At 33.3% G+C, this 26,790-nt stretch overlaps 2 protein-coding genes across 3 annotated transcripts; both read left to right on the forward strand.

Moving 5' to 3' along the window:
- Positions 1-3,009: 3,009 nt before the first annotated feature.
- Positions 3,010-9,861, forward strand: LOC112021048 (uncharacterized). Of its 2 annotated transcripts, XR_002883836.2 has the most exons (3): positions 3,010-3,212; positions 7,338-9,438; positions 9,548-9,861. XR_002883836.2 is itself a non-coding variant. In XM_024053614.2 (2 exons), exon 2 carries the CDS (start codon positions 7,426-7,428, stop codon positions 9,370-9,372), a length of 1,947 nt encoding a protein of 648 aa, XP_023909382.1. In that variant the 5' UTR covers positions 3,010-3,212; positions 7,338-7,425; the 3' UTR covers positions 9,373-9,861. The 2 variants fall into 2 exon arrangements, 1 of the variants encoding a protein (XP_023909382.1); XM_024053614.2 differs by having other exon boundaries at positions 7,338-9,861.
- Positions 9,862-19,852: 9,991 nt separating this feature from the next.
- LOC112021049 (protein tesmin/TSO1-like CXC 2) lies at positions 19,853-26,502 on the forward strand. The gene is made up of 10 exons (XM_024053615.2): positions 19,853-20,236; positions 21,660-21,817; positions 21,958-22,720; positions 23,283-23,767; positions 23,948-24,022; positions 24,807-24,987; positions 25,070-25,165; positions 25,244-25,310; positions 25,717-25,873; positions 25,954-26,502. Exons 1-10 carry the CDS (start codon positions 20,186-20,188, stop codon positions 26,297-26,299), a joined length of 2,379 nt encoding a protein of 792 aa, XP_023909383.2. The 5' UTR covers positions 19,853-20,185; the 3' UTR covers positions 26,300-26,502.
- Positions 26,503-26,790: the final 288 nt, after the last annotated feature.

Here is a 26,790-nt window from a genome sequence, read left to right on the forward strand (position 1 = left end):
ACTATAAATTTTTAAGATGCAATAAAAGTTAAACTTGTCTCTTTTAATATGTATATACATAAAATACTTAACAAACGTCTAATATATACACATACACAAAATACTTAACAAGTTAAATGCGATGATGTTTTGTATGTTCCTTCATTCACTTATTTTTATTTTCGTAAATCTAATACCATACTATTATGCATGAGAATAAAATATAATCATTTTACCTTAATAATAATGACTTACCTGTTTCTCAAAAAAAAAAAAAATTATATAAAAGCCTTAATAAATAAGAAAAACAAATAAAGAAGAGAAAGAGAAAGAAAAGAATCTAACCATTTGTAAACCCAACCTCGGACAAGACCCGAGGTCCAACACTTGTATTTTTTCTTAACCAGTTCTTAAACTGTGAATTAATAAAAAAGGCACCCTTTCTTATTCAATTCCATGATGTAAACATTCTGAGTTCGCACACTAGATATCATAATCAAATTTGATTTCCCATCTCTAAACAAATTAATTGTGATAGCAAGCATTAAAACCTTCATTTATTTCCATTTGTTGACTAATTGCTTTTTTCGCCGTTACAGTTTTTATTTTATTTTATTTTATTTTATAATCGCGTATAAGTATAATAAGAGAATTGCTTATATGTGTTCTGTAGGGTCTAATTTGGCAGCCCAAGCCTAAGAAGGATGGGTTACGAGCCCAACGAACCCAAGACAATGATTTTGTAGAGAGTGGGCGAAAGAGCTGGGCTGGGTGCGAATTAAACAGTGATTAATTATAGTGTTTAAGGATTCATTGACACAAGACCATGCTCATCTTCCTTGACAAATGTCTATCTGAAGAGGTATGTTATTGAATGAAAGATGATTACAACTCTTGGAGCTACAGTAAAATTATCTAATTCCTCTCTCCACCTTTTTTCCGATCCCTATTATCAGAGACCTCTTTTGCTTATATAGCACCCTCTCCCATCATCTTCATCATCCACTTATTCTTCATCTAAGCATCCACTTGAGTGCATGTCCCATCAGGTATTCTCTTTACCCCTCCGTGAGTGGTAATAGCTGAGATTACACTGTTCAGGGGTCTTCTCCACATTAATGCGGCTAGAAAAGTAGCTGCAATGCATTTAATGCGGTGGTGGCAGCTTTTCCTTGAGATATTTTCTCGTTCTAATCATCCCCAGACATGCCCAGAGCTTATCTTTGTTGATGGGATTGCTTGAGAGTCCATTCGGATCTTCTATTCGTTGGCTGGGTCAAGACTATTTGCGTCCAAGAAGTGTAACCTCTTCGGACAAAAGGTGACTTCCTCGGACGCTACTCTTCCTTTACTTCTGGGTTGGCTGCGTTCAGATGAATTCTACCCCGACCCGCTATTATTCTTTGGACGTACAGTACTCCTCAAGACAGGGCCCCCAGCCCAATAGGTATGTCTGGGCTTTTACCCCCCACATGTTCTATATGCGTTTAAATTGTGGATTTTAAATGATAACCTAATGGTAGTGGTATCTTTTATACACACACACACACACACACACACACACACACACACTAGTCACTAATCTGTGCGATGCACCAGATAATTAGTGATTGTTAAATATATTCAATGTTACAATTAGTTAAAAATGAATGAAAATTAATATTTATAACACTTAAGAAAGATATACATATTTTGAAAAAAATAACCATACTGTATATTTCTTATAAGCTGAAACCAAAACATATTATTTATGTTTTTATCACGTTTAAACTTTTATGAAACATTAAATAACCAAATACAACAACTTAATGGAAAAAAAAAAGAAAAAAGGTTCCACCTAGGCTTTTAGGGGGGAGGGGGGGGAGTAAATAGAGTGATACAAAAATAAATAGCACAAAGTATTCATCTAATAAAACTAAGATGTCAAACATGAGAATAAAAATATTAAGATACTTTAGTGATATCTATTACCTCCATGGTTTTTAGACTCAATCTGTTCAAAAAACTGGTAAAGGGAGAGTTTAAGGTTTTTAAGATTCAACAAAGGTCAAACTATAATGATATCATAATTAATTTAGTAATGAATTAAAATGAAAACAAAGGTATTATATTTGTAAATATTAGCAAAATTAACTAAATATATCTAAAAAAATTGAAACAAGCTTTCAAATAAATTTTCATAATATTATAGGGTTAATAGAAAAATAGTACATTATAATGTTAATAGAAAAATAGTACAACATATATAAGCATAAAACAGTTGTATAATAATCCTTTTTGTAGAAATCGTTTTGATTAAATAAACATAAATAGTAAATTCTCTCATGCAAAGGTAATATTCTTAAATCACAAGTAAATTTAGCAATAAAAACAAATTTAGTGATATTTAACATATTGAGAGAGGGAGAGAGAGAAGTTGAGAAACTATAAATCAAATAGAAATTGAATAATACTTCATTTTTGCTCCCAAGGAGCTTACTTGGTCCGTTGGTCATGGTATCAAGTATCAACCATAATGCATAGAAGGTAAGTCGGTTTGGTTTAAAACTCTCTACATTGCTGAGTAGTAGTTGATTTAAAACTCTTAAGAGTAGTAATTGACTAGATGTTTTAAAACTCTTAAATTTGCTGACTATATGTTAAGTAGCAGTTGATTTAAAACACTTCAGTTTATTGAGTAGTAGTTGATTTAAAACTGTCATTTTAACATAATAAATAAATAAATATAAAAATGATGATTGAAGTTTTTTTATTTATTTTTAGAATCTAGTTTGGATTAAACTAAATTACCAAAATTAAGGATAATGTTGGTAATTTAGTTTAATCCAAACTAGATTCTAAAAAAAAAAAAGAAAAGGTTTTAATCCACATTTTTGTTGTTTGGTCGCTTACATATGGGTCTTTCCAATAAAGTGGGGAACTCAGTTTGGATAGACTATCACGGATATACGCAAGTCCCCAAAAGTCTAAACAAACAGAGGTTAGGGCAAACTTTGCAATCAATTTTTCATTTAAAACATTAAAAGCTTTGCCAAACCAAAACCAAAACCAAACCCAAACTCCCTTCTCTTTTCTCTTCTCGCTTCTCTCTCTCTTTCTCTTTGCTCACCACCGCCATCACTGCCGGAATCCGCCACAATCGGTCACGATAAAGGCTTCTTCTCCACCGCCTTTTCGTGGCCGTAAAACCCAAGTGTTTGCTTTCTGAAGCATCGGCTATTGCAACAACTAAGGTAATAAAAATTTGCTGAATTTTCAATTTCAAGCTTGGATTTTTTTTTTAATAGTTATAATCGATTGAATTAGAGGCGGTTGTACTTGAATTTGATTGATGGATTGATTTTAATGGTGGGTTTTTTTGTTTTATGTGTTTTTTATGATCAAAAAATGGATTTTGGGGTTTTGATTCTTTTTGGAATAGTTATTTTGTCTGTTTGTGCAATGACTCTTAAGGGTCCTCATATGGCTGAAACTCGAATGTTTATTTAAAGGGGAACATGGGTTTTGTTCGTTTTGTTGTTTTGAGCTCTGATTTTGATGATCAATAAGCTATTCGAATCATGTTAAGCTTTTATGGGGGTGGGAAGTGACTTTTGAGTTTAAGCTTTAAGCTTTTATGGGGAAAAAGAAGTGCGTTTTAGCTAGACCTCATTGGTAATGATGGTATTAAGCATGGCTTTGTGGATTTGTTCGGATTGGATTTTTGGATTTTTTAATAAGGATTTTGGGAATTTTGTTGTAGCTATGAATTGGGTAAGGGACTATGGAGGCCATGGCATGATGACGACACTCTTTAGCACTCTTCGGAATATGTATAAAGCTATATTGTCTCTGAAACTTATGGGAAGTTGTTACTTTGGAATATATATATATATATATTTATAAAGCTATGTTTGGTCTGAAACTTATGGGAAGTTCTTATGTGGTTGATTCAAGGGAAACAAGGCTTCCAAGTTTGATCAAATGGGATATTTGAGGGGGTCTTAACCTCCTACACTTAAGAGTTTGTTTAGAAAATAAAAAGGTGATACTTTTTATTCAGTTTTGTTGCCCTGTATACAACTTGAATAATAGCAAAGCAAAAAAAGTAGGACATGTTAACTCACACAAGCTAGAGAATACAGACCACTTACCACTTAAGGTTTGTTGTTGATTTGATAGATTCATGTAATTTGCGTGAGTGATTTTATGGTCCCCTGCTGTGTACATCCTGTATTCTTGGGAGTTGGAGTCAATCTTGTCTTTCTTGTATCTACTTTATTTTACATCTGTGCAATGTCATGGAGAGCTTAAGCTTTGTTGGAAGAAATCTGCTGAGAAAGGAGTCCAGATTAGATCTTATTATACCGCATCCCTATTGGAGCTGCAAAATTCCTTTGGAAAAGAATTTGGAAGTCTATAAAGTCTCCAGATTGCTTCTTTGGGAGAAGCTTATCTGCAAATAACCTGAGGAAGAGAAATACTTTTCTCGGTGAGTTGGGGTTGCAGTGCAATGGGGATGGGGAGACAGTTTGTCACTTGTTTCTTCATTGTCCTTCTTCCTGAGAGTTGTGGGATATGGTTTTTGCCTATTTTGGGGTTTGGTGGGTGATGTCTGGAGGGTTTGTAGACTTGGTAGCTTGTTGGCAAGGCTGATGTGGGTGACACTGGAACAGCGAGATCTAGAAGGAGAAGGCCATCCCTCATTGTTGGAAAGAAGTGCCTTTGATGGAAAGAATTGCTAGAAACTTTGAGGGGTGTGGGGGGACGGTTCTAGACCTGAAATTGCAGTGTTCAGAAACCTGTTTGAATGGTTGACAATGTTAGGATGCTTTTATTTTTCTAACTTATTAGAGTTTATTGGTTATGTTCATCTAGTATATGTCTTGTGTACTTGGGGCATTCAATTTTTCTAATAAAACTCAAGTTTCCTAAGTCCAAACTTAACTAGATAAGTTCCTTGACAATTTCAAATACTTCATGGAGATAGATATCCTCCCCCTTAAAGTCAACTCCTGTCCTCAAAGGCATAATCTAGAAATTGTTGTTGCATTTAGGTTGATTAAGAGTTATTGGAAAATTTTCAAAAGTGACATGAATATTCTTCTGCCTAAAATGTATCACTCATTTATCATTTGGCTTTCTAGACAACAAGACAAAGGTAAGTATGGGTCCTTTTCTTTAGTTTTTAAAATTACTTCTTTTTGGATTTGATTTGCTTCCCTTTCATGTGTTCTTCAAGCTTGTTATATTGCAATAACAAGCATTTGGCTTTCTTAGGTGAATGATGTAGAGGTTGGAACCTTTTTATTGATATGTTACCATACTTGTCCAGCCTTTTGAGACCTTTTTACAACTTTTTGGTTGTGCTGACCTGCAATCCTTGGAGGTTTTTTTACGCTTTTGGGACTGTATTTTCCCTCCTTTTATGGCAGTATTTTGTGATACTCCATGCCATTGTTTTTTTAATGGTTGGCCATTGCATGAGCTTACAATGTTGAGCTTGCTAAAATAGCTTGGTGATTCTTTCCAAGATCTGCTGCTGATCAGAGATGAGGAAGCTAACTGTTTTGCTCCTCTTGCTGGTCTATGCCCAGATTCTAATATCCGTTATTATGTGCACTAATTTTTACTGGTTGCTTGGAGGGGACCAAGGCCTCCCAAGTTTGAAAATCGACTGCATCAAGGGAGTCCTAACTCCTAACCTCCTACACTTGAGTGTTTCTTCAGAGAATAAATGCTGATACTTTTATTCAACAAGCTAGGATAGGGACCACTTACCACTTAAAGACTACACGTACAAGTCATAACAAATTGGAACAAACTTGGACACAACAACTCACTAAAGACTCAGTAACTTCCCCAAACTAGGCTCAACTAGACAAGTTACTTGACATTTTCTAATACTTCATGGAGATAGATACACAATAGAAGTCGAGGGTTCTCATTTAATACTCCAAGCATCTCAAGCTTGATTTTGTTTCTTAGTACACTTATCAAGCTTATTTTCCTTTCTTTAGACAAAACCATGATTTCTATGTGTATTATGAAACCAAATAAAGCTTGCATAGAAAAGATATGTCATGGTAGACATTCAGGAGGGTCTCTTTTTAAACTCTTTATTTCTTTGTGTAATTTTATATATAAATAGATTTGAATTTTGCAGATTAAATTGGTAAAAAAAAAAAAACCTATACCAGTAATCCATTTTGTATGTCCGACTTCTACTGACCTTTGAATGATAAGGTGTTTGTGGGGAAGTGGGAAATGCAAGTCTTTTATTACCTCTCCATTCCACGTCCATCCAACCAATAAAGCATGACCCTTCCTTCCGTCCCTCTTCCTTTCTTCTTTCCTTCTTTTAATGGAGGATTTGACTAATATATTAGCAACTGTAACTTTAGTCCCCTCAGGTGGTGCTATGGTAGGTTTTCAAGTACTGTCTTCACTACATTATAATTTTGAGTGTCAAATTCCAATGCTTTTTTAAAAAAATATTTTTTATTTTAATGTGTGCACACGTGTGTGTATGTTAAAAAGGCTTGCCTGCTATTCTTAGTTTTGTAGTAGTTCTGAACTCTTTGGACCAGAGAACCTCTAAATGTTAAGAGATGATTTTATTAATAATCTTGAACCAGTGTTAGATTTTTGTGAGTAGGCTTCAGAACTTGCCTTGATATGGCAATGTTTCCAGTCTCTGTTTCACATAAAACTCAAGTGGTTTGTAGTTTCAGCATGGTTGAACATGCAAAGCTTGTTAGATTCTTAATATAAATGGCTGCACTTAACTTCCCACTTAAATTTTGTGACGTGAAAGTGATGCAAGGAGCACCAAAATAATTTAAAATTTAATTTTTGATTTTCAATTTGGGTTTTTAGTGCGGAGGGTTTTATGGGATTTAATTGAATGTTTCCATGAGTGTAATCCTTGAAACCCTATTTAACTAATGCTCTTGGAATGATGAAGGACATCAGAATTTGAATAAGAATTTTATGAGTTGAGAATGTGTTTGTCCTTTGTTTGGTGCTGATTCTAAGGGTTTATCATTTTTCCCTTTATCACCCCATTTGATATTGTCTGGCATCAGAAAGGGCTGTAAGCATTGTCAGTTTATGTTTTAATGTGTCTTGCCCTACACTCTGGTCAACTTTGTATTAATTTTTTGGCTATTCCATCTAACTGGCCAGGACTCTGGTTTTTGTGGGTTTGTAACCTGCTACTTACCTCCTCCCCCAATTACGTGCCTTAAATCATCTATATATGTTCCTGTTCTTCCACTAAACTGTCCAAGTATTATTGTTTCTGTACTGTTGTGACATGCTGCATTATCTATAATTTTACATGAGATGTTCTTATAGAAGTTTTCTTTCTATTGCAGTGGGAGATTGTTAGAGTTCTTAATAACAGGATACTGAACTGAAGTGAAGCTATTTCTGGATATTGATATTGGCATCGTTGACAAAATTATGGCTGTCTGCAAAAACTTTCAGTTGATTGCGTATTCGCAAGAGATTGTAGATGGACAGCCAATCTACGTTTCCTCAAATTGCCTTCCTAGCAAGGCTTTAAGATATGAACCAGCTGGGCATGCTTTTCATGCTGCTGCTCTTAAATTACGTGGTTATGAGGAGGAAGATGCAGATGTTGATGATAAAAAGGTGGTTGACGATAAGGAACAGATGTATTTGCCATCATCTGATTCATATAGCAGCAAAGGTAAAAAGAAGTCTGGTGATGGAGCAAAACAACAAGATCACTATGCATTATTGGGTCTAAGCCATGTAAGATATCTTGCCACGGAGGACCAGATAAAAAAAAGCTACCGTGAGGCTGCTTTGAGGTTTCATCCTGACAAACAGGCGGCCCTCCTCCTTGCTGAGGAAACAGAAACTGCAAAACAGTCAAAGAAGGATGAAATAGAGAATCACTTTAAGTCCATCCAGGAAGCATATGAAGTTTTAATTGACCCTGTCAAGAGAAGAATTTATGACTCCACAGATGAGTTTGATGATGACATCCCCACTGACTGTGCCCCACAGGACTTCTTCAAGGTGTTTGGTCCAGCTTTCTTGAGGAACGGTCGGTGGTCGGTTAGCCAGCCAATCCCAACTTTAGGTGACGACAATACTCCTTTAAAAGAAGTTGATAATTTCTATAACTTCTGGTACACCTTCAAAAGTTGGAGAGAATTCCCACATGCTGATGAGTTTGATCTTGAGCAAGCTGAGTCTCGTGACCATAAGCGGTGGATGGAAAGGCAGAATGCAAAACTTGCAGAGAAGGCTAGGAAGGAAGAACATGTACGGATACGTTCTCTTGTTGACAATGCCTATAAAAGAGACCCAAGAATACTGAAGAGAAAGGAAGTGGAGAAAGCTGAGAAGCAGAGGAAAAGGGAGGCTAAGTATCTGGCAAAGAAGTTGCAGGAGGAAGAAGCTGCCAGGATTGCTGAAGAGGAGAGACGTCGGAAAGAGGAGGAAGAAAAACGTGCTGCAGAAGCAGCTTCACTGCAAAAGAAGGCTAAGGAGAAGGAGAAGAAACTCTTGCGCAAAGAGAGGACTCGTCTTAGAACAAGTTCAGGGTCTGTTGTATCACAGCATTTGCTTGATCTTTCTGGGGATGATGTTGAAAGTCTGTGTATGTCACTTGATATTGAGCAGCTGAGGAGCTTATGCAACAGGATGGAGCGCACAGAGGGACTAGAGCAAGCAAAAGTTCTCAGAGATGCACTAGGATATAATAGTGATTCTAAGGGTAAGAAAGTAGATGAGCATCCTCCACAGCAGAATGGTTCTGTAGTGGCTAATGGTAATGTTCCATTAAGTAGCTTTGAGAAGAAAGAGAAACCTTGGAGCAAAGAAGAAATTGAGCTCTTGAGAAAAGGTATGCAGAAGTATCCCAAAGGAACATCTCGGAGGTGGGACGTTGTATCAGAATACATTGGTACAGGTAGATCTGTGGAAGAAATTCTGAAGGCAACCAAAACGGTTCTCCTCCAGAAGCCTGATACTGCTAAAGCATTTGATTCATTTCTTGAGAAGAGGAAACCTGCTCCATCCATTGCATCTCCACTTACAACTAGAGAGGAAATAGAAGGGGTATCAACAACTCAGGTTTCTCAAAGCAGCAGTGCTTCAAAGATAGATAATCCAGAAGGTTCTCCAACCAGAAGCACAAACGACCAGAATCCTTCTGATTCTAGTGCTGCAAATGGGGTTTCAAGTCCGGAGCATGATGTGTGGTCTGCTGTACAAGAAAAGGCATTGGTTCAGGCTTTAAAAACCTTCCCAAAGGAAACCAATCAGCGTTGGGAGAGAGTTGCAGCGGCAGTTCCTGGGAAGACTGTGAACCAATGCAAGAAGAAATTTACATCGCTGAAGGAGAGCTTTAGAAACAAGAAAACTGCGGTTTAGATCATTGTGTTTCTATTTGACGGTGCAGAAAAAATTGACAAATGTGCATGAGGAGACTATTTTTGGGTACTTATCTTATTTAGTTCTTTCAGTGTAGGAATCAGAATCACGCAGTAGTGAAGCTACATTGTGCTTAAGATCAGATAAATTTCTTCTTCTGGTTTCTGCTTTGCAGATTTTGTCGCAATGTCACATAGGCTTTACAGAAAATTATTTTTGGAGAGGAAAAGCCCTTAGGTCTTTCACAGAGTTCCAAATCCTATTCATCTACTACTACTCGAGGTGCTTTATGTTGATGGAGATCTATTTTTGCATTCAGACCTTAATTTATATTTACCATATGGTACTATTTGCAATTCATGGCTTTGTATGGGGAGAGCTAATTTTATATGAAGTAGAGATAAATGATATTAATTTACTTGGAAATTGGTTTCTTGTAGGGGTTGATTATTTTTGTTTTATGTGAAAATATGATTATAGTTACACCAACTCCTGTTCAGATGTCTTGTTTTGATGATGTGGGATTGCCTTTTTGAAGACAACTGTCAATTAAAGTTATATTTTCTATTCTCCTAAACGCTATAAATGATTTTGTTAATTGATTTGTCATTGTTTACAGCCAACCTTCATCCAGCAAAAGAGTTCAATGCTTTGAAGAAATTATATGTTTTTTCTGGTTTACAAAATTGGGCCTGCAAGCTCTTCCACACATTGAGAAACTTGACTCGTTTTGGGATTAACAAATTTGGACGGGCAGTTGCATCTGATTCTGCCCATCATACTTTGAAAGGACTCGCATCTAAATTTCAGGCCGAATCACTTATCTATGCTATTTATATTACACTTATGGACACAATATAAAAGAAAAAGGGTTTACTCTTATAGATATTCTTTTACGAGATTATTGTATTGTAACTAGCTACTTAATTAGGATAAACTCAATGGTTTATATGATTTTGTTTGTGTTTGTTAATGATGTTTTATTTGTGGTGAATGGCGATGGACAGGGATTCTATCCCCTATCACTTAAAGTGGTTTTGGTAGTGTGAATTTGTTGATTGGACTTAAAAAAGCATAAGTATCAAATAAGAAATTTGGGATCAAATTCTACCTACACCAAAAAAAAAAAAAAAAATCTTATTAGCATTTTGACTTTATTACAAAGAGCAATTATCATGAACTTAAACGCTATCAGCTCAAATCCCTATCATATCAAATATATCATATATGATGGTGCAATTAGTTGTGATGGGGTGGATCTTTAAGAACACATAGTACAATCATAATAGCCAAATATTAATAAATTTAAATAATCTCTCTCTCCTAGCATGCACAAGGGCTTCTATATCTATGTAGACACGGAGTGGGAATGGAAGACATATTATTGGGCGAGTGAGGTATCATCGGGTGAAAAGTCTTGGACGAATTTATTTGTGTGTATGTTGAACGAACAAGTGGAGTTATGTTGGGTATACATATATGAGTGAAGTCATGATTGAAAAATGAAGAAAAGAGTGAGTAGTTAATATAGCATAGTTGGGTCCAAACTCATAGGTTTAAACCTTTTGGGTTAAGTGATGTTTCTATATGTTATATTAACTACTCAATTGGAGATTCCTCAAGGTGCAAATTCCAACCAAAGTTCCCTACAATTTTGCCTCCAAAAAATTATTCTCTTTACAATCTCCAACAAGCTCCCTCTAGCGATTTTCCTCTCTATCAAATTCGGCTCTAATGACTCTTTTGAACCTTAGCTCTTTTATTTACTTAATTTATATTGACACATCCTTAACTGTTTTTTATTCCTTTCCTTCAAGAGCTTATTTGATTAAAGTAATTTTACATGAAAGATTGAAGCCTAATCGGAGCCTCAAATTCATTCAACTATGTCTTTCAACAATAGCTCTATCATGGTTTGAGAAAAGGTAATTGATAGGTAGTCTTACTCTTAATTTTCCTTTCTTTTAAACTGATTTCTGGGCTGAAATCTACGCAATGTTTACTTTAGATAAAAGGCTCTTGCTATTGCACAAAGCCCGAACTCTACTCTAAAGACTATAGTGTAATGTCAAAAAACTAGTACACCTAATCATGGCGCAAAAGTCATTTGGTCCTCTCTTTGTAGCAATTTGAGTCAGGCAAGCAAAATAAAGTATTGCTTGGAACCAACACTTTTTTTTTCTTTGACAAAAGCAATACAGATAGGTAGTCTTCTTCAACCACCCAAGGGTCTAATTTATGCATATTTTAAGATGTGAGAACCTAACTCTTCGTCATCATAAAAGAAATGAGACAAATGACCTTGCATATTTATAATCCAAGAAGTTCCATGGAGCAACATAACATAAAGAAAAACAAAACCCCTCCCAAATCCCAAAAGCTATAACATTACTTGGTCACCCAAAAAAAAAAAAATTCAAAGAGGCCAGAAAAAAGTGTATAATAGTGACCCACTGCACAACATATAAATTGGCCATATTTCCATGTAGTATCTACACTGTTATCCATCATTACTTTAATTCTGGCCTTTCTTTTGGTTACTTCCATGTTGCAAGAGCATCCTGAAATAAAGAATTAAGTCTCAAGTTCTTGGTCAACTACAATTTCATATTCTTTTAATCCTCAATCTGACATGCACAAAAGGTCTCGAAGACTTTACTCATTTCTAAATCACATATGGTTATCAAATTTCCAATGTAAAAACATAACCATATATTTTTATTTTTTACCACCCTACATTTCATGAATTTTTATGTTTATCGAGGTCTCCGTAGTTATCGGCTAATCTTGTCATTTGACAAATAACTATACAAAAACAAACAAGTGATGCTAAGAATACTATAAATTAATGTACGTCAATCACAAAAAAACAATCTAAACATTCATTTATTAGACTATAAAATATGAATGTAAGATTTAAGTAATTTATAATACTTTCAACAATTTCCAAACAAAAAAAACCTACTTGTTATAGAAAATATTAACACTAAGACAGTCATGTAGGCACGTGATAAAGTACGCATGTATTCGACAGTATGATTAAGCATGAACTTTCCTCACTCAGAGGGAATGTGGGAAAGAAAGTTTGGAAAAGAACAAACTCTGAGAGTCATTATTTGCTGAAGCAGCTAGCAGGATTTTTGGTGTGTGAGTGAAACAAATAGAGATGGGTGTATCACGTGACACTTACATTTATATTGCTTAAAGGGACCACTGAATGGTCACTAATAAAAGGACATATATATAGTGTATAGTAGTGTATTGCATTTACAAACTTTGGAAAAGTCGAAAAAAGTAGAAAGGTAAATGAATATGATATCTAGGACTTTGCATTGCATTCACATATTCTGCTATGCCATACTTACTTTTACAAAGAGGGACATAAATGATAAATGTTCATCTAAAAAAAACACAAAGTGGGGCATTAATTTGAGTTGATGATGGGGGTATTATCACACCGTACACGTGTTATGGTGACTGATCATTAAATCAATATCCATCTCTATGTGGGTTTCGTCATGGGTAACACCTAAGAGGATTTAAAACTTTGAGGTAATAAAGGGTAATATAATTATATAAAGGAAAATATCAAAAAGGACGACTTTGATGTGAATGGCCACCGGAACCAGACACAAACCATGTGAATGTCCTATGCTAATGTTGTCTTGTGTTTAACTTTAAGGAAATGAATATAAATTCTAAGGGTTGAAATCCATGTTTTTGTGTGACTCCTAAATTCGATCACTTAAAATAATACTTCTAATAGAAAATTGAAATGTTGCTTAAAATATTGGGGTACATGCATGATTATGGAGCTCTTTTAACTTTTGGGGCATAAAATATATATGTGCTGTTCAAGAATTTTTTTGAAAGAGTCATTAAGAAATTTAAATTAAATCAAATTTAATAAATAAAAAATTGAATATATCAAGTTATTGACAACAATAACAAAAATTGTAAATACATAAAGTTTTACAATTTTCTTTTATGAGTTTTCAAAATTTGAAATTGTTAAATGATAGTTCATTATCAATTGTTATTATCTACTAGTTTGTAACCCTATGTATATGTATGGATATACATAAAAGAAATATATTAAAATGTATAGTATAATTCTTTTATATATATATATATATAATTTAAATACTATTGATATGTAGTCATTCTTATATTTTGTTAACTCTTTAAAAAATCTTGTAATAATATTATTAGATAGAAAATGTAAATTGTCCATATTTTTAAATTTTTTTTTTATTAATTCTTAATTTTTATAAAAGAAATATATTAAAATGTATAGTATAATTCTTTTATATATATATATATAATTTAAATACTATTGATATGTAGTCATTCTTATATTTTGTTAACTCTTTAAAAAATCTTGTAATAATATTATTAGATAGAAAATGTAAATTGTCCATATTTTTAAATTTTTTTTTTATTAATTCTTAATTTTTGATATTGTGAAGCATTTTTTTTTTAAATTCTAGACTCTTTGATTTTTGTACTCAATAATTTATTTGGATGAATATTTATGATGTGGTCCCACATTTGGCTCTAAAATTAAGAAATAAAACTTTATAAAATTGGACTTCAATTATAGAATCTAATTGGATTTTTTAAGTTTTACCTATATATATATATATATATTGCCAATATGGGTAGGTATGACCATTTTATTTTGTTAAGCTTGTATAAAATTTTTATTTTTATGTAGTTGTCATTATCCATTTGTCATTTTTTTATAAAATTATTTTTAAACTAAATCACAAATTTCAACCCACTGACACTTTATTAATTATTGACCCACATGGCCACACTCACATTCATACATTGGACTTCAATTATAGAATCTAATTGGATTTTCTCTAAGTTTTACCTCTATATATATATATATATATATTGCCAATATGGGTAGGTTTGATCATTTTATTTTGTTAAGTTTGTATAAAATTTTTATTTTTATTCAGTTGTCATTATCTATTTATCTTTTTTTTTTTATAAAAATATCTTAAACTAAATCACAAATTTCAACCCACTGACACTTTATTAATTATTGACCTGCATAGCCACACTCACATTCATACATAAATAATACACTAAGTCTCTACTTAACCAATCAAATGCTTGAACAATCATTAGTTTTATATTTTTTTCTTGAATCACTAACTTTATAACGAAAAGTTATTATAATATGATAACTATACACAAGTATGTAATAAAATCTCTTTGTTTCCTAATTATTAAATTATATAAAGTTATATTATATTTACATTGTACACTCACACATCCACACACATCACAATTCACATAAATAATATTATAACAAAATAATAATAAAAATAATGCATACAATCAGTATCAGGCACACACACACACACACACACACACATATATATATATAATATAAATTTATAATAGAGAGACATTCACAGCTCATAAATACTTACTCTTTACTCTTAAAGTTGGAGATACCTGTGATCATGGAGAAATGAACCTCGGAAGAGAGTGTAGCGCTACCCCTATATATATATTAAAATGCGAGGATGAGAAATATCACAATAAATCTCATTGATATATGTAAAAGAAAGTTCATAGATAGTTTGATATTCATTAAGACTTGGCTTGGATCCAATGCTTCAATGCATTAGACCATCAAGATCATAACATGTGACCAAAAATAGACATATACCATAATCTTAATGGGTCTAGTACTTAATTTTTGCCCTAATCATTATGTGTCAAAGTATTGTTTTTATGGCAAACTTAAAATTTATATTTATAAGATGTTCATCTATTTTTCTTTTTAAATTAATTAACAAAAGAAAAAAAAAATACAATTTTTATCATGTATGGCATGTTACGATGTGAAAAATGTGGTTTGGGCAAAATTTAGGTACAGTACTTAAGTGTTGTTCCTTAGGTTCACTTTTTAAGATTCTGTCATGTAAATATTTTCTCATGAGATGGAAGTTTATTTATTAATTAAGTAGCCATATGACTGAATATTAAGAGGGAAACCTAAGAAACAGCACCAAAGGTACTATACATAAGTTTTATTCATATAATTTTATATATTAATCAATAGACTTGGATTGAGTTTAATATTCATAGATCCATGAAGATCATGAAATGTGATAAAAAATGAACACGAGTTATAATCTTGAGAGTTATATTATACAATAGCAGGAGTGGAGCCAATTTTTGGCCTTAATCAAAGAAGTTAAGACGGTCCAGTTAAAGTGAAGCATGCATTACGTGGGTGAATACCCGTGGCTTGCGGTAGACCTCCAACGTACAAATCCAACTTTCAAAAGCCCCCGCGCGCCAAAAACAATGTACCTACTGGCTGTCATTATGTCACTCACATGAATATTTTCTAAAGGTAGGTGCTATTATAAAGTGAAATAAATTAGTAAACTGGAGTGGAGATTGCTTTCTCTTAAATATCCTTGTAACATACCACACAAGGAGTGTGGTTTAATGATAAAAGTTTTTGTTCTAGCATCTATAGAGAAGCGGTTCAAGCGATAGTTCCAACAAGACTAGTGCGATACACGTAATATTACCCATTACAATCATATGGCGTGAGATTGATGAGTCCACACCGAAAACCCCATTTTTTATTTGGAAAAAAAAGAAAAAAAAAAAAAAAACCCTTGTAGCATATTTATTTATATGGGAGTAGTTCTTTCACTATTTGCTAATTTAAGGTTTCCAATTTCCAAAGCTAAAATAATAATGAAAGCAATACATAGCAAAATGAAAGAGGCACTTGGGCTTATTTCAATTTTGCTACCTAGTGTTAATGGGAGGTTTGGTCATAGCAATTAATCACTCCTTTATGTAATATTTATATGATCTCCTTGTTTTTAGCAGCACATGGTAAATATTTTCATAGTAATGTGTCCAAAGTCTTATCCCAGCTACATTATTAATGTTAGACTCTTTCACCCACTATTTGCTTATCTCTATTAATAAAAAAAACTACTAATAAGGTACACATAATAATGCCATCATGAATCCGGATTCTTCCTATAGAAATTAAGATCTTTAATGCCATTAAGCTAAGGCCCTTGACATTTCCTGTGTCTTGTTATTTTAGGTACAAAATAACTTCTGTAATCTAAAGCTGTAATTTGATGTGGCTATGATGAATAACATGTCATGTTATGGTCATCATATTTAATAATTTCTCCTATTTTTTAAATTTTTTATTATTTATATAATTTAATAGTTATAATTTGAGAAACGAAAATTCAAACCCTATGTGTCTTTGTCAAAAACACCAAAAAGTGTTGATTGAGGTACAAGACTCTTGACTACCTCTCATCATTTTTAAAACATATACAGTATTATTTAACATGAATATATATAGGATCTATAAGCAATTTTGATAATGTCAATAACTTTAGTTAAAATGACACATTCTACTTGCAAAGCATTAAAAAAGAAAAATAAAAAGAATTTTGATCATGGCATTTATATTCACATCTGTAGTGAGAAAAACATAGCAGGTTCATAATCCAATACTCCCGAGATAACATCAAACGCATTGTAGTGATTATGGTAAATTTGTTACCTTGAGTTGTAAATTATTCTTTATTGCAAAATATGGAGACAAATGAGCAAGATAAACGATAAAAACTTCTATCAATAATTAATCTTTCATTTCTTTAATCATTTGTTAGCTAGGGACCTCACAATTTGGATGACGATAAATCATTCATGTTTAATTAGACGTTATATATAATTATGGGGTAATTACATATAATATATTAGAGAATTCAGGATTAACTTTTGTTAACGGTTTTGTATCTTTGGTGACCTCAATTATTTGTAATAAACTCCTTAATTTAGCATTTAATTATATCGGTGGTTTTCTACTAATAATTGGACAATTTGGATTAAATATTACTTGATCTTTTTATTTATTTTTGTAGAAAAAATATTACTTGATCAGTTAATTGTCTTCTTTTCTCCCAATATCCGTGATTTTCTAATAATATGTTGGCAAACTAATTCTGGGTCTACGGTTTTGTGTTTTGGGTGGGACAACAATTTAATTAAACAAAATAAAACCCAAATGAAAGTTACGATTGGAGACCCTTTTTTTTTTTTTTTTATTTTTGGCATAAAGTAAGAGTATTATATGATATCTAAGGATTGAAAGATTTTATTGAAGAATTTTGTGGTGCTATCGTTAGTAAAATGCACATATTATACAGTATATTTATATGCTTTTTTAATTATAAAAAAGTCCCCTAATTTAATGTATGAAAAAAGATAATATGAAAGTAATATTTCTATGATTAAAAACATTAAAATATGTATTATTTATTTATTTTTGTGTGTGCAAAGAAATGTGTTAAAATTTCCAGTATTATACTTATAAAAAAAAATAAAAATTTAGTTTCATGTTTCACTATTAACGTTTAAACACTTAAACATCAATAATTTCATATTTTTATTGTACTTTTGAATTTTTATTTAATTTATAAAGATTTTCTATAAATTGAACGGTCTTATTTTTATGGTCATATATATTACGTGTGTATTAGATTTTACTTAAATAAAAATAAAATCATTAAAATATAATGATGTGAGACAACAAATACATTTTGTTGTTAGATTATCATCTTCTTCATTCAAGTGTTATTAATTTGCCTTCTCCAAAAAAAAAAAAAAAGAGTTATTAATTTGCTTGAATTACAACTATTTTTATATAAGAAAATAATAAATATACGCTTAATTAGTTTTTTTTTTTACAAGGTATTATGAAATTATAATAAGATAACTTAAATATGGTACTAAATTAGGAATATGATCAAAGAGATAACAATATATAACTATTTGTTTAGTTTCAATTTTCTAAAATCTTAAACATAATGAAATCCATACATATATACTCTGTACCATATATATATTACTTACTATGCCTGATTATAAAATTAAAAAAAAAAAAATCATTTTAATATATTTGCTTATCACTACAATGTAGGTGGCAAATTAAGTTGTAGTGGGCCCTCCCCTTAAATTTGCTGCAATCCTATTTAACCCCCACCAAAAACATGACAAAAAGTGGCTGAAATATTATTTTTAGTTTGTAGTGATTTTAAACCCACATTATTCCAATCAACAGAAAGAAGATAACTAAAAAAGGGAAAAAAATAAAAAGACACCATACAGCCTGTAGTATTTAGATGTAACTGGCCAGGAATTAAGACCAAATAACCACAAGATATCAGCTGGATTAAAACAGAATCTGAGAAATTCAATGAGGACAACTATTGCAATTATGGTCTTTTTGTAAGTTTTCATTCTATGCTCATAAAATATCAGAAAATGGTGGTTAAGTTAATTAATTTACTATTTGATGCAATCAGTGTATGACTTTTATTGCTTAATTAGGCCACTCATATTTGGTAGCCTCAACTATAGTTGATTTTTGTGTATAGTTGACCAGGGACAAAACCAACCTAAACTAAACGCACCAAGTAATAAAAAAAGAAACTTACCTATCAGGGGAAAAAAAAAAAAAAAAAGCTTAAAATGGAAATAAGTGATTAACAGTGAAACACAAGGGCATTTTGTTACATATAGGCATATAGCCCCAAATGAAGAGGTTTGTTTTGGAAAAAAGCAGAATATTACAAGATCCTAAAAGGAGGATCAACACCAATATTCAACTCTCATTACGTTACTTTTGTAAAAGCAAAGGATTTGGCTCTTCCTTTTTTTTTTTTTTTTTTTTTTTAAAGAAATTAAGAGGGTGTACCTTTAGAATTAGAACACTAACTAGAATTAAGCTTGATACATCAAAATGGAAAATCTCAAACTTAATGACTAATATGAAAACAACTTTAAGATTAGTAGTAGAATTTAATATTTTATTTTTGACCCCCACACAAAAAAAGAAAAGAAAAAAGAAAAAGAAAAGCTACATGGTTCTATAGTTATAGATAAGAACACTGAGTCATAATATTATCTAGGGCATCCGTTACACTCTCCTCTCACATACACTTGGGTCATACATGTAGATTCAGAAACAAAAAAAAAAACCTACTCTGACATCCGTTACACTCTCCTCTCACATACATATGGACCTCATGCATAGGTTTGACACATAAAATCTATATCCTCCCACATACATACGAAATCCGTGCATAAGTTCGGCATATAAAACCTATATCCTCTCACATACATATGGATCTTATGTATAGGTTTGGCACATAAGACCTATCTTTTATATAAAAGGAAGGTAGAGTCTACCTACCGACTATACCGAATAATTTCTTGCCACGACTTTTTACTAGCAATATTCAACTCCTACGTTACTTTGTAAAAGATAAGGGTTAGAAAATAACTGCCTACAACTACATATTAGTCGACACAACTAAAAAGAAAAAGAGAAAAAGAAAGAAAGCACAGAGACATAGACATAGAAATATTGTCTAGGACTAGGGAGTAATTTATATATAGTCCCTTCCCATAATAATAGACAAAAGAGCTTTGGGAGTGTGTGTGTGAGTGTGTGTGTGGGGTGTGGTGGTAGGGTCAGGTTATCCCCACGAGAAAATCTACTTCCACTCCCGCCTTCCCGCTTCTTCTTGAATCTCATTCTCTCATCTTCTATACTATACCCCATTTGTTTTGTTTGTACGCAAACAGAGAGAGAGAGAGAGAGGCAAACAAAGTCATGGAAAAGAGAGGGAAAGTTACAGAAAGTACAAAGAGATAGGTAGAGAGTGAGAGAGAGAGAGAGAGAATAGTAGGAGCAGTTGAGGTATGTGAAGGAGTTTCTTCTCTGGACATGGACACCCCAGAGAGGAACCAGATCGGAACTCCCATATCTAAATTTGAGGTCAGATTCTGTGACCCATTTGGCTTTTCTCTTCTGGGTGAATTGGGTTTGGTTTTTTGGTTTTCTTGGTGATGACAAGTTCGGAATTTTAATTTTGATGGGGTTGACTTGGTTTTTTTTTCCATTTGGTTTGCTTTGCACCACTCTTCACTCACTGCATGTGTTTGATTTGGCTTCTGAGTGGTTTGATCTTTGAGTTCAGTAGGGTTAAGGATTTTTCTTTGTCCAATTGAGTGTTTTTCTTTTACTTTAAAGTGATGCATTTGATCATTTTGTTTTTTGAAGTTAATTCTTGACTCTCTCTTCTTCTTCTTTATTTATTTATTTTTTATTTTTAAAATTTTTGGAAAATATGTTTTGAATTTAGTCCACCTTGCTTAGATCTTCATGTTCACTTCAGTTTTTGTAATTTTACTGGTCGTTTTTTTGATCTCTGGTTTCTGGTTTATTTTTGTGCTTTTAAAGTTTGGTCTGTGCTTATAATCTAACAAAATTAGTTTCTAAAAGTCTCTAGAAAGACAATTAATTCACTTGTAAAACTTAATTTTTGAGATTTAAGTTTATAGCGTTTATTTTTCTTAAAATTCCCCTCTTTTTTGTAAAATGTATGTGTGTTGGTTGTGTTTAGGTTCAATATTTCAGGAAAACTTCTATTTTAGGTCAGTTTTTGCAATTTTAATGGTCATTTGTTTGATTTCTGGGTTATTTTATGCTTTTCAAGATTGGTGTATGCTTATAATCTAACAAACTTGGTTACTGCTAGTCTCAAAGATAATTAATTCACTTGTAAAACTTAATTTTTTAAGATCTACGTTTCTATAATTTATTATCATAAAATTTCCCCCTTTTTTGTAATATGCATGTGTGGTGGTTGTGTTTAGGTTCAATGGATCAGGAATACTTCTAATTTAGGTCAGTTTTTAATTCATAAACCATTTTAAACAATACAAATCATACTCCTCAGAAGGATTTGAGATTGTATGAGGGCAGGATTTTGTTACACTGCAGTTCTAGTGAAGCTTTTAACAAATATTCTTTGTTGTTTCTTGTAGTATAAATAGAAAGTCTAGTAATTTGGACTAGACGTTCATCTTTTCTGACCCTTGATTTATTGCTAATATTTACTTAGCCGAAAATTTTGCATGTAACTTATTATTGGTTTTGTACCATATTTTAATTTCCATGGGCAAATCTTTGTTTGATCTAGTGCATCTATGCATTTGTTTCTTTTTCCTAGTTTCCTTTTATGTTTGGGGGGACAAGTTTTGATATGTATGTATCTAGGGCATTTGATTTAGAGAAAAAGGTGTGTTGTTGGTAACAAAGGCTGATGTTTGAGGACATTTGAATGTTTATTTTTGAACTTGAATTGATTCACTTTCTCTGTTTATTTCTCTGTTTAATGCTCCAAGAAATTTTGCAGGATTCCCCTGTCTTCAACTATATCAATAGTCTTTCTCCTATCAAGCCAGTTAAGTCCACACATATCACCCAGACATTCAACCCACTTAATTTTTCATCTCTTCCATCCGTTTTCACTTCACCCCATGTCAATTCTCACAAGGAATCTAGGTTGAAAAGGTAATTAATTGTTTATCATTACATCTTTCATTTTTTTAAGAAGAATGTTTTATTTAATTATTCCTGCAAACTGTAAGCTATGCTATCTGAAATTTCACTTTATTGGCCCATTTCTTTATGTTAATGATTATTATTTCCAGGCATAACTGTTCAGATCCATCAAAACCCGAGTTTTCTTCTGAAAATGGGAATAAAGTCTGTACAAATGAAGGAATTGGTGTGGATGCTACTCAGTTGTATGATAACTCAGCTGAGCTACAGGATAATTTTGATTCAAGGGTTTCTGATGGAGAAGCTTCTGTTGAGCCATCTAGTGAACATTCAAAGTTTGCAATTGAGCTACCACGAACCTTAAAATATGATTGTGGCAGCCCTGTCTGTGACCCAACACCTTGTTGCGGTACTGAGGCAGGTTGTATGCCAACATCACTTGTTCAATGTGGTCAAGAGGCCTCTGCAAAGGGTTCATCTGAAGGTGAAGTGCATCTCTCTGAGATGTGTCGAACTGACCAAACAAAAGAAGGGTTAGAATGTGACTGGGAGAGTTTGATTTCTGATTGTCCTGATATATTAATATTTAATTCTCCTAATGACTCTGAGGCTTTTAAAGGGATAATTCAGAAATCAGTGGAGCCCTTGACAAGATTTTGTTCTTCTCTTATGTCACAACTACCTCTAAATGAGTTTAATGATGTACATAAAATGCAAATTGTTGATCCAGTTGATTCTGGTGAACTAGAAACAGAAGATCTTTCTGCTAAACCTGGAGAAGCCAGCGAGCTTGAGGAAATAGACCAGTTGCAGAACAACCCCGCTGATACAGTTCTATATAAAGGCATGTCAAGCAATGCAAGTGAGAAATTGGATAATGAGGTTGGGATGTATATGCCAGATGGGTCTAAGGTAAGAGACACCACTACGTTCTATTGCCAACTTCTGCAGCATTAGTTGCATGGCTTTCATTTCATTTAGTAGCCTAGTTTTTTGGTTGTATGTTCTCTATGTGCATGCATGAGTGTGCATGTGTTTTCTTTTCTCAGCTTTACCCTTTGGTTTGAAAATCAAAAACCTTGAAGTTATAGCATGAGTGTTATACATATCATATGTAGTTTACTTGACAATCATTAAAGTTATAGGTTTCCGTAATGATGAAATCTTATAATTAAATTGAGATTTTGACTGTGTACTATAGCTTACAAGCATAGTTCTTTTCTTCTCCTTCTTCTTCTTCTTTTTGATTAGTTCAATTATGTAATTTCCATGTCATCTAAAATTTTGTTGCACATGCAATTATTTAAACACCGGTAAATTAAGGTAATATTTACTTTTTGTAATTCTATACATTCTTGTTTAGTCTTTTACACAATGTCGTTACATCATTTTCTTTTCACATGACTTAATATATTTCTATTTAAAAAGAAATCTGGATGGTCCAATAACCATACATTGTTTTGTCCGTCTATAGGCTGTCACTATTTTGCACCGTGGTATGCGAAGGCGCTGCCTAGATTTTGAGATGGTGGGAGCTCGTAGGAAGAACTTAGGTGATGGGTCAAATTCTAGCTCTTCTATGCTATCACAATCTGATGAGAATATTGCCTGTCATGATAAGCAGCTGGTACCATTCAAGCCTGGGGGAGATTCCTCTCGGTGCATCCTACCTGGAATTGGTTTGCATTTAAATGCTCTTGCAACAACGTCAAAGGATTACAAAAATGTCAAGCATGAAGATTTGTCCTCTGGAAGACAGTCATATTTGCCCAGCTCCACAGCTTCCCTTCACTCCCCTAGTAACAGTCAAGAACCTTTTCTGCAATCCCTGGCTACAGCCTCTTCTGAAAGAGAAACAGATCATGGTGAAAATGGGGCTGCTCCTGTTGAAGATGCTTCTCAGGCATCTGCTTATCAAGTTAGCGATGATTTCAATCAGAATAGCCCCAAGAAGAAGAGGCATGTGCACCTTATTAGAGAGAGAGAGAGAGAGAGAGAGAGAGAGAGAGAGATATACATATTTATATATATATATATATGTGTGTGTGTGTGTGTATATATATTATTCATTTCATTTTGAATTTAGTTTGGTAGATTTTTGGTTTCCTTGTTATCTGATAATTTGTACTGGATTTGCAGGCGTAGGTTGGAACATGCTGGAGAAAGTGACGCCTGCAAGCGTTGTAACTGTAAGAAATCAAAGTGTTTGAAACTGTAAGTTATATATAACTTTCTCTCACAAATCAAATCTTGGATGTAATATTTACCATGCAAGCTGATAGGTAGTGACTGGACTAAACTTTCATTTTTAAGTCCTAGTATATCTGATTGATTTTGTTTGTTTGTAATCAAGGTGAGAAATATTGTCTAAGTTGATAATATATCAAATTAGTTATGTTGTCAGTGATGGCATGATTTAAAATTAAGCTTCCAATGTTGTTTTCTCGAGCTTTGAGGGGCTGCCCTGGTCAGGATAGTAATGGCCCAAATGGCCAAATTGGGCTACAAAGGCCACAGGAGATCCCAAAAGGGCATACCAGTGGTTTAATATGCTTGGAAGAAGTTGATTTTTTTTTAAGAAGGTTAAGTGGGGAAAAAAAGGAAAAGAAGAAAGAGAAGTTCAGTAATGACTAATGAGGGAAAGTTAAGAGAAACTAGGGTTCAATTGATAGCCCAGTGGTAATGGCATCCTTCGTGGTATCCCAACTCTCATGTCTATGGTTCAAACCCCACCTCCCCTTCCCCCGCTATCTACCTGTCTCAAACTGTTGTAATGAATAAATTAACTCCACAAGAACCCTTGTTTTCAATGCTTCCCTTCCCCCCTCTCCCCCCTGCCCTTTTCTTCTATTCCAGTATTGTTGTTTATATGTTTGCATTCAGTGTTAATATATATATATATATATATTTATCATAGATGTTTTAATAGAAAAGAGTGGGTTTTATATTTTATCATGTGTCATGCCTTTTATTTTGCTCTTCATACTTTTCCATGCAGTTACTGTGAATGCTTTGCTGCTGGTGTATACTGCATAGAACCATGTTCATGTCAAGATTGCTTCAACAAGCCTATTCATGAAGATACTGTTCTTGCAACTCGCAAACAAATTGAGTCTCGCAACCCTCTTGCATTTGCTCCAAAAGTGATAAGGAACTCTGACTCTGTAACTGAAATCGGGGTTAGAGAATAAGTCTGACCTTACTCTTTACTTGGTAAGCAAGCTGGCCTGCAATGTAACCTGAAATTTTTTTTTCTTGCAGGATGAATCCAGTAAAACCCCAGCTTCAGCACGACATAAAAGGGGATGCAACTGCAAGAAATCAAATTGCCTCAAGAAATACTGTGAATGCTATCAGGTTTTTTCCCTCAGCAGAGTATGTATTCTTTTAGTGTCCTGTATAGTATAATTCACATATGGTGGTTTCCTTTTGAAGGGTGGTGTTGGCTGCTCGATTGGCTGCAGATGTGAAGGGTGTAAGAATGCATTTGGTAGAAAGGATGGTGAGCTTTACCTTAATATATGTTGCTACTCTCTTTTTTTAATGAATAATAATGATTATATAGAAAGGAAACAGAGAGTGGTCCCAACCCATCTCAATCTTCAGGGGGAAAAACCCAAGGAGGAAGAGAGGAGATGGAAATGGCCCATCCAGTTACAAAAAGCAGTCCAGCGGGCTAAATTGTGTGACAAAAAATTTACATTTCTGTAAACGAAGGAGAAATCCCAACAAAAGAGAAAAATATACATCTTTGTAATCTATATTGCTACTTACAACCATCATAGACCCTTTTTCCCATGATTGTTGTCTTATTTATTAGTTTATCCACAAAGTCCTGTAATTGTGCATGGTGATGTTTTTTGATTTTCATATTTCCATGTCCTTAGTTTATTTCTTTTGAAATTCAGGATCTGCTCCAATAGGAACAGAAGCTGAGCTAGAAGAAGAAACAGAAGCATGTGAAAATAGTGCCGTGGACAAGGTTTTACAGAAACCTGAAATTCAGAATAATGAAGAGCAACATCCAGCTTGTGCACTTCCCATGACTCCATTACGGATTAGCAGGTGTAATTTTTGAACCTTTTGTTGGCTAATGAAGTTCACATTCAAGTTATTTTATCTAAAATGATAAATTTATGTGCCAGACCGATGGTTCCACTGCCCTTTTCTTCAAATGTCAAACTGTCCCGAGCTTCTTTTATTACCGTGGGTTCCTCTTCTGGATTGTATACCAGCCAAAAACTTGGAAAACCAAGTATTCTCCGATCTGTACCCAAATTTGAGAAGCATTTCCAAACAGTTCCAGAAGATGAAATGCCAGAGATACTTCGCGGCAATTGCACTCCTAGCACTGGTGTTAAGTCATCTTCTCCAAACAGTAAGAGGGTCTCTCCTCCTCAGAGTGACTTTGGGGCATCTCCTAGTAGGAGGAGTGGCCGGAAGTTGATATTACAGTCTATTCCTTCATTTCCTTCTCTCACTCAGCACTAAAATGTTGATTTTCCCATGAAGTTTAAATTTATTTTTCTTCCAATCTTCTTTCTGTTGAAAATATGTTTTTGTAGTTGATGTCATATGAGCTTGCCTAGTGTACCTGTGTAATAATATGGTATCTTCAATCTTGCCCTCATAATGTATACTTCTCTTGTATGATATGGTATTTCAATTTAGTGCTTATGTTTTTCCCAATCTAATCTGGTAGTTTTTGTTCAGTTCCTCACCATCTTTATGGATTTTTCTTAGCACTACTTAAATACTAGCTGCTTATTCATAACACATGAATCCCATCACGGCTTTTTATTTTTTTATTTTTTATTTTTTATTTTTATACCTTTTAAGTGGACGGGAGGACATTCAAACCCTAGACGACTATATGTCTTTGTTGGAAACATCAGAAAACACCACGGAGAGTTGGAAACATTAGGAAACACCATGTGCATTCTTGTGCATGTGAATTTGACCTCTTTTACTTCCAACTCTTT

The sequence above is a fragment of the Quercus suber genome, unplaced genomic scaffold (genome assembly GCF_002906115.3).
Source record: "Quercus suber isolate HL8 unplaced genomic scaffold, Cork oak 2.0 scaffold_3B, whole genome shotgun sequence".
Taxonomy (NCBI): Eukaryota; Viridiplantae; Streptophyta; class Magnoliopsida; order Fagales; family Fagaceae; genus Quercus; species Quercus suber.